Genomic DNA, 14,243 nt, shown 5'->3' on the forward strand with positions numbered 1-14,243 from the left:
GTTTCTCCGCCTTTTGCGTTAAGAAAGTTTTTAATTGCATAATGTTTCTCAGGATTTTTTTGGAGATGTCTTGCTGCAAAAAATCGTTCTCAGGTCATTAATAAACCTTTGAAAAGACATCCTTTTATACGTTGTTTCTTCACTGAAACATGTCCTATTTTATGCGATCAAATCCCAACGGAAACAGGCTTTAACTTTGTGCCGTTATCAATTAAAAAAGTCAGTTCACTACCACTAACACTGTCTATAAACTTCCTACCAAATTAGCGATACTCCGCTAAATTACTATCTAGAGCAGGGGTTCCCAGATTATGCTACACGAAACTTTTGTGCCAATTGTCTTGGCTTGAAAAAGAACTCCGCCGAGTAAAAGATATGGGAACCTCTAATTTAAAGTGATAAAGTATGATGGCTAGACATTGAAAAATTCAGATAGCTGATTTTTGTATGAGGATTCAGACTACGCAATGGACGCAATTGACAAAAACTTGGTCGTATAACTGTCGTTGATTAAAAGAAAACTCGTAGTTTAAAAGAATTGTTTTTCTACTACTACTCAGTAAATGCTACCTCCAGTGGTGATTGACCCAGAATCGCCAGACAAAGATACTAACGAGTGAACCTCGCACGGGAGATAAAATCATCGATGCGCGTCAAAACAACCACCGACCTTAAAACAGCTGATAGCCACATTGAACGTACATTGTTGGTGGGATGGATTGGGGTAAATTACTGTGTCTGTGTTCATCGCATCGGCTCGGCAATATTCAGTTTGATTACAGCTACTGCCCCATTCAGTACTCACGACGATTCTTAGACAGCGATTTATTAGCCTAATTCTGCTGCCGGTCGGTGCGGCACAGACCTTTGACCGGCGCGATTCGCGGTTGATTGTTTTCAATTGTGTTTCAATGAATGTTCGATTTACGATTTTCATACACACATTCCAGTTGATCGGCAGTATCGGCTGGCACAGAGATTGCAAAACAGGTGAATGACAGTTTACTGCCCACGAGCATGGCAAGGCGCATGCGCTACAATTACGCTTCGTCCTGAAATAGATTCGTTCATTCCAATTTCGCTGTAAAATACGCATGAGGCAATCGTCGGCGTGAATGTCGTGTTTTGTCAAGTGAAAACATCGTATGAGGACGGTATTTCTTGTCGCTGATTACAATGCCACAATCCGAAGATGACATTGATCTTGACGGAGTGCTGCGCCAAATCGGCCAATTCGGTCGGTTCCAAATTCGACAATATGCCTTCATGGTTATTCCCATAATATTCAATGCTTTTTTCACTTTGAGCTACGTATTCACCGCGGGAAACTTGAATTACAGGTACGTAGGATGGTTCAACAATAAAATTAGATTAAAACATTCATGAGTCACTTTTGCAGATGCCAAGTTCCCGATTGCGATGATGTAGTTACTAGCTTTCATCCAGGATGGCTTAACAACTCTACGCCATTTCATGATGGTGAACCAGCCCAATGTGAACGATATCTTCAGATTAGCAATACGAGCTTAGACGATTTCTACTGTGATGCCAATGCCTTTGATAGAAGTAACACAATTAAGTGCGACAATTATATATATGAAGATGAAGAAGTAACAATAGTGAAAGATTTCGATATACACTGTTCAGAAAACGACTGGAAGCTAACCCTAGTTGGTATTATCAACAACATAGGACAGTTTGTGGCACTTCCGATTGCAGGGTACCTATCAGATCGCTTCGGCCGACGCTTGGTGCTGTTATTGAGTGTCGCCGGTAGTGCAGTATTTGGTGTAATCCGGTCGTACGCAACCAGTTACGAATGGTTTCTTATAATGGAGTTTCTCGATCCAGCCATCGGATCTACCATGTACACCACCGCTTTCATCCTCGCTCTGGAACTAGTGGGTCCTAAAATGCGCGTATCCGGAAACAACGTGATCTCTTGTGCCTTTTCATTCGGGGAAGCCAGCCTCGGTTTACTGGCGATGTTCTTCCGCAACTGGCGAACGCTGCTAAAAGTACTTTACATACCAGGCATTGTTTCGTTACCACTGTTATGGATGACGTCTGAGAGTGTTCGTTGGTTGATCTCCAAAGGTGAACGTGTGAAAGCTATCGGAATTCTTAAGAAAGCTGCTAAAATGAACGGAAAAACTTTACCACCGTCGACCCTCGAAAGCTTCTACCCGAGCCAAAGCAGTGAAGAAAAATCCGATCTGAAGGCTAATGCAGGGTTCTTCAAGTTACTGGGTGAAGCGTTCCGAAACCCGGGTCTTTTGTTGAGGGTTGCCAATTGCTCTTTTTGCTGGTTGACAAACGTTCTGGTTTATTACGGATTGAGTCTAAACTCGGTGACTTTAGCCGGAGATAAATATCTTAATTTCATTTTGGTGTCGCTGATAGAGCTTCCGGGATTTCTCATAATGCAACTGATATTAGACCGTGTGGGCCGCAGAATAACTCTGTGCACAACGATGCTGCTGTGTGGTTTATTCTGCTTCCTCTCCGAGTTCATTCCAACAGGTAATTTTACACCTTCATCATCTACCACAAATTTAAAATAATCTTACCCTAGGTAACGCTTGGTTGAGTCTGATAATGTTTCTGGTAAGCAAAATGACCATTACCATGTCATTCGGAACCCTGTACATCTACACGGTTGAGATCTTCCCTACAAACCTGCGTCAAAGTTTGCTGTCTGTTTGCTCAATGTTTGGACGAATTGGATCGATGATTGCACCACAGACGCCGCTGCTAGCTAAAGTGTGGACCCCACTGCCAATGGTTATTTTCGGTACGATTGGTATTACATCTGGTTTGGCAATTCTACAGTTTCCAGAAACACTCAATACTCAACTACCTAACACAGTACAAGAAGCAATGAGGATTAACATGACGGAAGAAAAAAATAATAAAAGCATGAATGAATTTTCCTAGTAAAATGAATTTATTCACTATTACACGAGTACAGATCACAGCTACAAATTTAGTGAGACCTTCTATTGTTAAACATTAAGTACTTTGAGTTCTTCTGCTGCCTCCACTGGCGCAGGTTGAGTCGGTGATAAACTGTTCCGATAGACCCACATCCAGAGGAAGATCAATCCAGAAAGTACGGCACTTGCTCCAAACGTCCAGTACGTTCCAAGTATCACATAGACAGTAACCGAAGCGGGGCCTACAATTCGGGCGGCACTTCCCGCACAGGTCAACAGCGCCATCCACGTTCCTTGTGGTCGTGGACCCAACAGCTTCGAGAATACGGCCTGACTTAGCGTTGTTCCGATAGAGAAGGACACACAGAGCAGCGTGTACGAAACCGTGAACTGTGCTATGCTAACCGGCGGTATCGACTGACACCATTCCTGAGACACCGGACAACCGATGGTACCATTAACGGAGTCCACCGATTCGCTGATTGTTTGCGTTCCGACTGGGATCATCAGCAGTTGGCTGAGGAACAACGCAAACATTGCACCGTACACAAGAACGTTAGTTTCGCCAAATCGTTTGCACAATGGATCCAGCAGCAGGAACAGTACACACGATATCAGGGCACCGGCTGTCATCAGGATACCCAAGTAGAACAGCGATTCCTCGTTGGTCCATCCGAACTGATCCAGGGCGACCGGGGAGAGAAGGCTGCAAGAGGAAAAGAAAATATATTCGCTTGATGAAAAAAAAACTTGCACTTGCGTCGCGAAGTCTTAACTGATAAGGCCAATGTCTTATCTGATGAGAGGAATTCGATGTCTGCACATCGTTTGAGAGTAACCAGTTTTGACGGGTGATTTGCAAGAATTAATCGGTTCAAAGAGTGTGATAATGCCACAGACTAACAAACCTAACACTTCGAATATGTTTACGGTGAAAATTCCATGTTAGATCTACGTAGATATTATCAGGCGAATCTAGAGAACACGTTAGTTGATATTGATGGCTTTTTCTGTTATATATGCATTCTAGTTCACCCAGTACTTATGTTTTCAAGATACAAAATTCATTGAAGAGTATATAAATTGGTTTTTCCATCTCAAGTGTGCACACCTCATGACCTTCTCACATTTGGCTCAAAATTTGAAAAATTGTTCACATGAGGTGACTATAAAAAAAATACCAACTTTGATGCCGATTGAACTCCCTCACTCCATCCCTTTTTTGGTGAAAGTGCAATTTTTCGTCAAAAATCCTTATTTTCTTTCTTTCATTGCTACAAAACATAACGTCTAGAAACAAACTGATACATGGTTTTCTAAGAAAATTAGTCAAGAAATCCAACTAGAATATCAGTTTCGGGCGGCAGTGTTGCCAAGTATTTTATTTCAGTATTAGAAAAATTGAACTGCATTTTCGACAAATGAGTTAATTTCAAATTTGACAACTTCACCGTATTCCTGAGAAAACTTTAGACGAAAAACATCTATCATCCCGAGGTATTATGAGCAGATCTCGAGTTACAGCATAGAAAAATAATGTCACATTTTCTCTGGTTTGAGTAATCCTCTTTTTTAAGCCTATTTTATATTCCCGGCTATATTATATCAATAGACATATTAAAAATCGCATTTTGAAGAAAATCAGTCAAGGAATCCTACAAATATATCGGTTTTGAAATGCAATGTAGCCAAATATGTTATTCGAAAAATTAAATTGCTTTTTTGCAAATGAATAGGTTTTACCAATACCCATCATCCTTAGGTATTATGAGCAAAAGTCGAGTATTTTCATTGAACATAATGATTTTTTTTCTAAATTATAATAATTTCAATTCTTATTTTGCTAATATCCTTGAACTATTATGATTATGGAATTGCAAGGAATTTGCCAAGAAATTCAGAAAATTTGAAAATTTGGACCGGAAGTGTTGTTTGGATATCCATGAAAACAGTTTTTTTATTATTTATAATTCCTGCGTTGTAACTCCAACACCATAGAGGAAGTTTTTTTTTCTGAAATTTCCTCTAAGAATCTGCTACCTAAACCTAAACTTGAATCCATTCAATTTTTTTCTCAGTAGATACAACATTGTCAGCAAAGAACTTCAAATTTCTGAGCTTCGGTAAAATTTCCTAGTTATTTTAATAATATTTATTGTTTGGAATCATTATCATTCATAAAATTAGAATATTTTAAATATGAAAGATTCAAGCTCTATAACCATTCTTGTAAATTTTCGTACCGTTAATAAAGCTAACATTCTCGGAGACTTTTATGAGTTTTCCGTAAGTAAATGTAGAAGCGACGAACTTGGTGTGCAATTTTTCTGCGGTCTTTTGATGCACTTCTGCATCTACTAGGGGCACCAAAATTCATAGGAATGGTTGAAAAACTATAATATTTTTAGGGCAAATTTTTTGAGCTTTATTGCAACTCGTTTTTTCGTTTCTGTTGACCAGTGTTATTATTCGTCAAGCATTAAATAATTTGAGAATCGATTCCTCAGTAAACTTTCATCAATAAAAAACATTTTTGAGATATTTTAACACTTCTAGTCAAAATTTATATATTTTCTGAAATTCTTGCCTAATTTACAGTTCCAAAGTTACTAGCAAATAAAATAGGAATTCTAAGCAAAACAGAAAAAAATAACTTTAGTTTTGCTCCTTATACCTCAGGATGAAATGTGTTTTTCATGTAAAATTAGCTCGGAAACACGAAAAAATTGTCAAATTTGAAATCAAAATTTACTCATTTGCCGAAAAGCGCAAAAATGTTAAAATAACATAGTTGGCAATACTGCCACATAAAACTGATATTTTTGTTGAAACCCTGGATTAATTTTCTTGAAAAATAATGAATCAGTTAGTTTCTAGACAGTATGTTTTTGCGGCCATAATTAAAAGGAAGCAAAGGATCCGAATGACAAAAGTTAAAAGATAAAAAAAGAAAACAATGGCTTTCGATGAAAAATTGCACCAATCGGCACCAAAGTTGGTAGTTTTTTACAGTGACTCTATATGAACAATTACCTAGTTTTGAGCCATATCTTCTCTCCTGCACACTTGAGATAGAATGGCCCATGTATTCAGCAATTCCATACTAAAGGAATTTACCCGAGCATACTGAAAATCGCCATAGTTCTTCTGTATCGAAAAATTTCAGACCAATACTTTTTGTCACAGAGTTGTCTAAAGATCAAGTTTTTTATAATTTTAAATTTTCAAAAACTTGTAACTCTTGAGCCGTTTAACCGATTTTAAATCTTTTGATATAAAATTAAATATAATTGTTGGATCTTTCTAGAAAAAATTTCACGGAGGTGTATAATTTAATTTTGGAGATAAAATCATTTCAATATTCAATGTCTGCCTCAACCACCATGCGTCTCCATTGGGAAAAGCCACTGTAATACAAAAATATCAAACAATAGATTCTCCTGGATCTTGAATTTTTCAAAACGGCAAAATACAATTTGTATCATGATACTGGATTGCAGTCGCTTTTTTCCATGAAGACGCATGGTGATTAATGTGGACATAAAAGATAGAAAAAATCCCACCTCCAAAATAGAAAATATATATGCACCTCTGGTAAATTTGACATTTAATGTAAACATTCCTGAGGAATCCGAAAAAATATCAAATGATGAGTTCACCTGGGTCTCAAACCCTCCTTAACGGCAAAAAAAAAACGGTTTGATCATGACTTTCACATGGTTATTGTTATTTTAAGCACATTTTGATAATATTTCAAGGATCCAATACTTATCATCAGTTTGGTGCCAAAAGCTTAAAAACCAATTGAATGGCTCGAAAATTTTGAAAAAAACTTGATTTTTTTATTTGAGTCTGTTTCGCATTGTAACAAATATGCACCATTTTGATTGTGCATAAAATTCAATAGTAGACTTTATTGCTACTATAAGCACAATTGCCGACATTTTATACTTTCACAACATCGGTTTTCACTTGTTTCACAGGTACAAAACAATAATGTAAAACAATTCCTGCGAATCCGACCAGGTTCTTGAAAACAATATCGAAAGTATAATGAATTTAAAATTTTTGTCCTTCTATTCGATGAGCATTTGACATTTAATTTGTTTATAATTACAATAAAATACAAAAGAACCTTTATCAATTCGTTGGATCTTTCAGAAATTAAAGAATCGAATTTTTTTCTAACAACTACAATGAATAGCAGGAAAATTCCTCCACACATCCAAATGAGTGTCAATTTTGTAAAAAGAGAAAGAGTCTCGTGGTTTCCAACGTCCCTGTCTGGAGTTTTAATGTCACTTTTTTCCTTGAAACCCCAATAACGACGTCATTGACGAAGACAAAAAGTTGAATATACAACCAATTGACACTCTAGAACAATATTTCATCAGTTCCAATTCAACCAATTAAATATCCAATAAATTCCAAGCCCGAATCACTCTACAGTGCGGTGTCGACTGGTTCGACAGTGTCATAAATAACCAAATCACTTACGTTTGATAGCCCACATACGCAAACATCAGCAGCGAAAATGCCACCACCATGGTCGTAATCGAGAAGTACTGCAGCTGGACCGACTTCCAAGTTTCCTTCGCGGTGGCAGCGCCTTGACTCTTCATTGCCTCTTTCACCGCGATTGGACTATCGACGAAAATTGAAGGCATCAACAGCACCATATTGATCAATCCCAGGATGGCACAAATCCATCCAGCAACGGTATACATATTGACCTGGAACCATCCCAAAAAACTGAAGCCATTCTCGCCTAGCTCGGCAAAAGCGGATTGGAATATTGGTCCCACCATCAATCCTAAACTTTGCGCCAGCGCCATATAGGAAATCGTTTTGGTTCTCTCCGACACTCTGGTAGCTGCCGAGATGTATGCCCTACATATCGTGACTGCAGATGTTCCGACTCCCACCAAAGCTCTTGACAGTAATAGGATGTATTCTCGATGGTCCTCAAACTCTCCAAGGACTGCGTACAGCACATTCCCAATAGTGAAGATAGTGGACAACAATAGTATCGGCACACGGATTGATGACAGCTTGTTAGTCCACCATCCGATAAAAGGACTAAATATAAGCTGCCCCAACGGAGGAACAGCGAACACATACGCCAAGAATACCTTGCTGACCGATGGCTCCAGCTACAATCGAAATTATTCAACTCAATCAATGAAGCCACTAAGTGATCAAATTTTCAATAGTTACACTTTTTAAATAAGGCCAAATCCCGGTGGCGACGATTCCAAACGCCAGAAACATAAGATATCCCGTGAAATACAACACGCGAATGGAAATCCAACGCTGTCGGTATTCGGCTTGTGTTTCCAGTCCAAGAATACGCTCCTTCTCCGGTTGCTTCAACGATATCCATTTCAAAAACTGTGCCATCACTTTCACTCAACTGACCTTCCCTAACAGGGAAAATTCGCTCACGAATAAACAACGTGAGTCAACACAATCAGAACGGGAGAACGGGTTTAAGAAAAAAAAAATACACCTTATCCGTTGTAATAACGCTTCGGTATTGAACGCTATCTTATCGATCGGGAGTGTCCTAATCGAATGTGCAGCCCGGCTCGCTCGACTACCTTTACTAAATTTTTTATCAAAGTAGCAGCAAATAGTAGTATCTAGCTAAGGCAGGAGAAATCTATAGGCAAAGGCTGCAGAATGTGTTCCGGCCAGCGAACCGCGAAAGCGCCCGAGTGTTACGAGCTTCGATACTGAAATAAATCATGAGTTCTAACACCGATAGGCAATCAGCGGGTTTCAATGTGGACGTACAGCGGGATACAGTGGTCAGAACTCGGCAGTGCGATAAAACCATTGTATGGTTTTTTTAATCTCACCTTCAAAAACTCACTATACACAGAATTCAATGCAAGTTGGACTTGAAAAAAGTGTGACACAACAAAGTTGCAGTACTTGGTAATTACCCTCACATGTTTTTCATTCAAATAGAAGTAAAGCCATATAAAGTAGTGATTCCGCCGCTTCCCAATCAACTGGATTCCTATCATAATACAGTATAGCCTTTGTTTCACTAACACAACATCCTTCTACCCTTGTCAGTTAGAAAGTTGACAGTAATAGCACGAGAAACAAATAGTGATGAAACTAATGTCATGAAAAGGGTTCAAACGATGAAGGCGCATGTGCTTTTTTGCAGGATAGCATGTGTTCGAAGCATGCACATCCATATCCTGTATAACGCATTATCATGATAGGACCATCAACAAACCCACTATGCGCAGCAATCAGCTGCCATCGATGACGTATTAGACGACATGGGAGATAACTCGAACAACATGACTTGCACTGACCGCCACAGTTGCCCACATATGCATATAGCTAAACGATTGAAAAGGGTAGAATCGACACGCAAACCAATTAACTACGAATTGAACAAAGTCCCGCGTTGTAGTTGTCGGACTAGTGAACGACCAACCGCTGCACTCTTCCCATAAATTTCTATGGGAATAAACAGACGCCGGTCTGGAACTCAAGTTCATATGACACATTTGATAACGGCGCGCGCAGGTACGGATATTCGGCAGCATCCGAAGTCACAAGTGCGCCCACTTTGCTAAATTGCTCCGTTATTAAAATGTGATCTTCATTTTAACTGATGCTATCGAAACCTGGCACGTGCTGGGAGCCGGTGTAGAAATGCAATTACCTCGTCCCTCGCCGTTTGCACCGTCATGCAGAATCGAGTGATGTGCCATTTTGTTGCACATCCCCTTCGTGTGCGGATTCCACTGAGTGGATGGTGATCGCGTCGTCGGGGTATCGGTGGATTAGAGTGATTCAGCGTTGTCTGTCGCAGGTTGGGTAGTTTAAAGTAATGGTAGGGATTGCATTTTAAAATGAATTTTGAACTCATTAAGCCTATCACTTCGAAAACTCAATTCTATTGAAATGCTTATGTTGAATGTTCTAAAAAACTTTAAAATTATTAGATATTCGAAAATATCTCAAATATCTGACATTTATACGAAAAAAAACATTCGAAAATCTTTATTCTTATTTTCTTTTTAAAAACATTAAAATTGTGTGAACGGAAATAGAAGTAGTTAGTTGCGATAAAAAATGTTCCTTAAAGGATTCACACTAGGCTATACTATACAAAGCGTAGGCAGTAAGGATCACGAAATTCCGTTGACAACCGAAAAATAAATTTATTGATTACGATGCTATAGTGCTCTCGGAAGTTCAACTCCAAGTCAAGCATAGCTCCATTGAATGGGATGTTTTTCTCCTTGCAGAAATTTTTACTGAGCATTTCGATATATATTCTGTGGCATCTGATAGTCGTCAGTAGGAAATTTTCTAGTCGTCAGCTTACACAATTTTGCAGCGGCCAAAACTGGTGAATATCAGTGTTGTCGAAATTACGACTGGACATTGAAACTATACCAAAAGGGATATTTCCAAGCGCGTCCTCAATCTGTTGATGGCTGCACACTGCGTCGTCAAATACACTAGTAGAGCGCTTCACAAATAAGTTGCAAATTCCTTAAACGGAGCTCGAAGTTTCGCTGTTCAAAAACATGCAAGTGCTCGCTTGCATAAACTGCTGTTTAGTGGCGGAGTTACGAATTGTTTGAGTACTATCGCAAAATTCTAGAACGGAGTTCAGACAGCGAAGGCATCTGTTGGTCCACGAATGTGTCATCCTCGGGCGACGAGTTGGTACGAATCTCGGGAAAAGCTTTGTGAGAGTTGCGTTAAAAATTGAACTACCTCGTTGACATCGGAAGCGTTGCAAACTCTCAAAATGAATATACTTGCCTATGCAAGCACAATGAAAGAGCTTCTCTCTATCATCAGCTTCAGAAAAAACAGCTCACGTCACGCACTGTCAATGCAGCTTACATTGTAATAAAGATATGAGTCCATGAAAATATAGGAGAAACGTGTTTTTTGCTATCATCAACGATAGCGCTTACCGTAAAACGCACCTGCTGCTTAGAAAAACCATTGCGTAGTTCAATCAATGGTGAATTCGAGAACATCATGCGAACTATTGTTTATCGAATGCCTATGGAAATCGACTTTTCGATTTTTTTCATTTTTTCGAAAAAAGTCCCTATGCAAAACTTCAGCTCAATCGTCCTTTCCTCGAAGCAGGTATAGTCAAAAAATTCTTCCCTACAGATAGACAGACATTCGATGCAACCTTCCGGTGCATAAACTGAAATAGTAAACTTTCCCGTCATTCCTTCGACGGAATGAAGTAGTGCTTCTAGACACCTTGTTTTCCATGAGAAATAGTGGCGATAGCATGTCAGTGAAAGAAAAGGCAACGAAAAATAAGTAGCGATAAGGTTCCTTTCTTGGTAACTATAAGTGATAGAGAAAACTCTTTTTGAGTTTTCAGCAGGATCTAGTGGAAGAAATGTGTTTAATAAAATCAAACTTGATTTCGGGCGGTCATTATTCTCTCTGCATGTAGGGGATTTATGTATTCTACGCCCTTGCCAAAGCCTGAAAAATTAAATTCGCCTTTACAATCGGGCCTCGGGAAGTCGTACATCTGAGTGATCGAAGTTTCAAAGTGTTTTTAAAACGCATAAATCGTCAATTCTGGGCTGAAAAACTCACAGAAAGTAAATTTTTTTCTAAACATTTCTCTGACGTAACATCTTTTACTTTAACATTTTTAAGACATTTGACTCTTAAGAAAATAGATTTCGACATTTTCATGAAATCTATTTACATAAAAGACAAGTTTTGTATGTATGTATGTATGTTCCAGCATAACTCTCGAATGCCTGAACCGATTTCAACCAAACTTGGCATGCTTGTTCTTTGTACAAAAGAAGTCGTCATAGAAATATTGGGCAGAGGGAGGGGCACACTCCAAAGGAGGATAGGGTCCTAATTGATAAGAAAATCAAGTTTTTTCATGCATTATGAGAACTTTGTGAATGAATACGATAATTTCCCGGCCTTTGGTCTGGAAGCCCAAAATTGATTTTCAGAAGCTGTAAATGGGGAGGGGCAACTATTAAAGAGGGAGGGGGTTTAATTGATAAGAAGGTCAGGTCTTATAATGCATTATGGGAACTTTTTGAATTAATACGATAATTTTCATGGCCAGAAGTTGATGGCTAGCGACCGGAATATGATGTCCGATGTTTTTCTAAAGAACAGATAGCGACTTTCGGTTTCTGGGAAGCTGTCTAAAACTGTGGAAAACGTTTACAAACCCCCCAACATTTGTATTTCCGGAACCAGGATGACCCTTAGAAACCAGAAAAAAAAGTCCAACGATATTTTTTAAATTCAAGATGGCGACTTCCGGTTTCAAAATTTTGCGAAAAACAAATATAAGCTCTTTTTGCTTTTGTCGACAAGCATACATACTCTGACAATCTATATGAGAGTTTACGTGAGTGAGTCTATCACTATTTTCTATTACTATAAATAAGTCACAGGGACAATCCATTAAGCAATGTGGAGTAGATTTAAGATCATCGTGTTTTTCCATGGTCAATTATATGTCGTTTACTCGAGGGTTGGCTCACCTGGAAATTTATTTATTTTAGCTTTTGATGGAGAAACGAAAGATGTGGTATAAAAACAAGTTTGTAACTAAAATAGAATGAAATATATAAAATGATTGGTTGGTAAAAAATATTTAAAAATAAAGAAATTTAAAAAAAACAGCAATTTTTTAACGAGCAAGGCCGGGTAAATTCAGCTAGTAACTAATTAAATTTGCATTTAACTGAGCATTGTACCATATCTTTTTTTAAAGGGGGGGATTTGTTAGAAGCTTATATATTCATGATAAATATTATTAAATAAATAATGTGTGTCCAATCACAAATGGTGACTTCTCAACACTGTTTGAAATTTGTAATTTCAATTGTTTTTGTCGAGAATTGTTAATAATTTTATTTGACATAGCTTATAATGTTTCAACACCAGTAAGTCTATGTAATTCGAGTGTACCAAACCAAGGAGGACGCTTCAAAATCATTTTCAGAATTTTATTCTGAATTCTCTGAAGCGTTTTCTTCCTTGTTGAACAGCAACTTGACCAGATCGGTACAGCATAAAGCATTGCTGGTCTAAAAATTTGTTTGTAAATCAAAAGTTTGTTCTTTAAACAAAGTTTAGAATTCCTGTTAATGAGACGACATAAACACTTTGTATATTTGATGCACTTGGCCTGTATACTCTCAATGTGCTCTTTGAAAATAAGTTTTTCATCGTAAATTAGTCCCAAGTACTCAACCTTGTCAGACCAACTTAAAATAACCCCATTCATCTTGATAACGTGATTATTGTTTGGCTTAAGGAAAGAAGCCCTAGTCTTATGGGGAAAAATTATCATTTGAGTTTTAAAAGCATTGGGAGAGATTTGGGAGTAGGAAGAAAAATTGGGAGTTGGCATTGGGAGTAGGAAGAAAAAATATCTAAACTTTTCTGCAATCGACTGCATATGACACAAAGACTTTTTCCTTTTACCGAAATGCTTGTGTCATCGCAGAACAATGACTTTGTGCATCCTGGAGGCGAATCAGGAAGATTTGAAGTGAATATGTTGTACAGGACTGGACCCAAGACTGAACCTTGAGGCACACTTGCTCTGACAGGAAATCCATCAGATTTTGAATTCTAATAGACAGCGTGCAGAGTTCGATCAGTAAGATAATTTTTTGAAATTTTGATTAGGAAAATTGGAAAATTACCAGTTTGCAATTTCACAATCAAACCTTTATGCCAAACACTGTCGAATGCTTTTTCTATGTCTAAAAGAGCAGCTCCAGTGGAATAACCTTCAAATTTGTTAGTTCGTATCATATTAGTAACTCTGAGCAATTGATGAGTAGTGGAATACCCATGGCGAAATCCAAACTATTCATCTGCAAAAATTGGATTTTTGTTGATGTGTGACATCATTCTGTTAAGAATAATTCTCTCAAACAGTTTACCTATTGAAGAAAGCAAACTCGTTGGTCGATAACTTGAAACCTCAGCTGGATTCTTATCCGGTTTTCAAATTGGAGAAATTTTAGCATTTTTCCATAATTTGGAAAATCTGCAATTTTCAAGCAGCAAATGAAAAATTTTACTAAAAATTCCATTGTACTTATAACTTCCATTACACCGGCTTCTTGCACAGGCAAAATATCAAAAGGGTTGTCGCTGCAGACTCTCGAATTGTCCGAGAGAGATTGCTCTCTCTTTCTCCTCGTAGTGAGCGCGGTTTCTTTTTCGCCCTATCATTTCAGGTGACATGAAAAAAGTTGAGAACAAATGTTAAATTCAAAAGTAGGT

The 14,243-nt window shown here is 38.2% G+C and overlaps 2 protein-coding genes across 5 annotated transcripts in view; one reads left to right on the plus strand and one right to left on the minus strand.

Annotated features, from left to right (window-relative positions):
* Window positions 1-785: 785 nt before the first annotated feature.
* Window positions 786-2,942, plus strand: LOC129720976 (organic cation transporter protein-like). The gene is made up of 3 exons (XM_055672961.1): window positions 786-1,340; window positions 1,400-2,523; window positions 2,576-2,942. Exons 1-3 carry the CDS (start codon window positions 1,177-1,179, stop codon window positions 2,935-2,937), a joined length of 1,650 nt encoding a protein of 549 aa, XP_055528936.1. The 5' UTR covers window positions 786-1,176; the 3' UTR covers window positions 2,938-2,942.
* Window positions 2,925-14,243, minus strand: part of LOC129720978 (major facilitator superfamily domain-containing protein 8-like) — a 34,243-nt gene continuing 22,924 nt past the window's right edge. For 3 of the 4 annotated variants that reach the window (XM_055672965.1, XM_055672962.1, XM_055672964.1), the window contains exon 3: window positions 2,925-3,642. In XM_055672965.1, coding sequence (XP_055528940.1) covers window positions 3,006-3,642 — 637 coding nt within the window. In that variant the 3' untranslated portion in view covers window positions 2,925-3,005. Of the gene's footprint in view, window positions 3,643-7,433; window positions 8,090-8,153; window positions 10,833-14,243 lie in introns of those variants that run through there. The other variant, XM_055672963.1, reaches the window with a different exon arrangement.

This window comes from Wyeomyia smithii, chromosome 2 (genome assembly GCF_029784165.1).
Source record: "Wyeomyia smithii strain HCP4-BCI-WySm-NY-G18 chromosome 2, ASM2978416v1, whole genome shotgun sequence".
NCBI lineage: Eukaryota > Metazoa > Arthropoda > Insecta > Diptera > Culicidae > Wyeomyia > Wyeomyia smithii.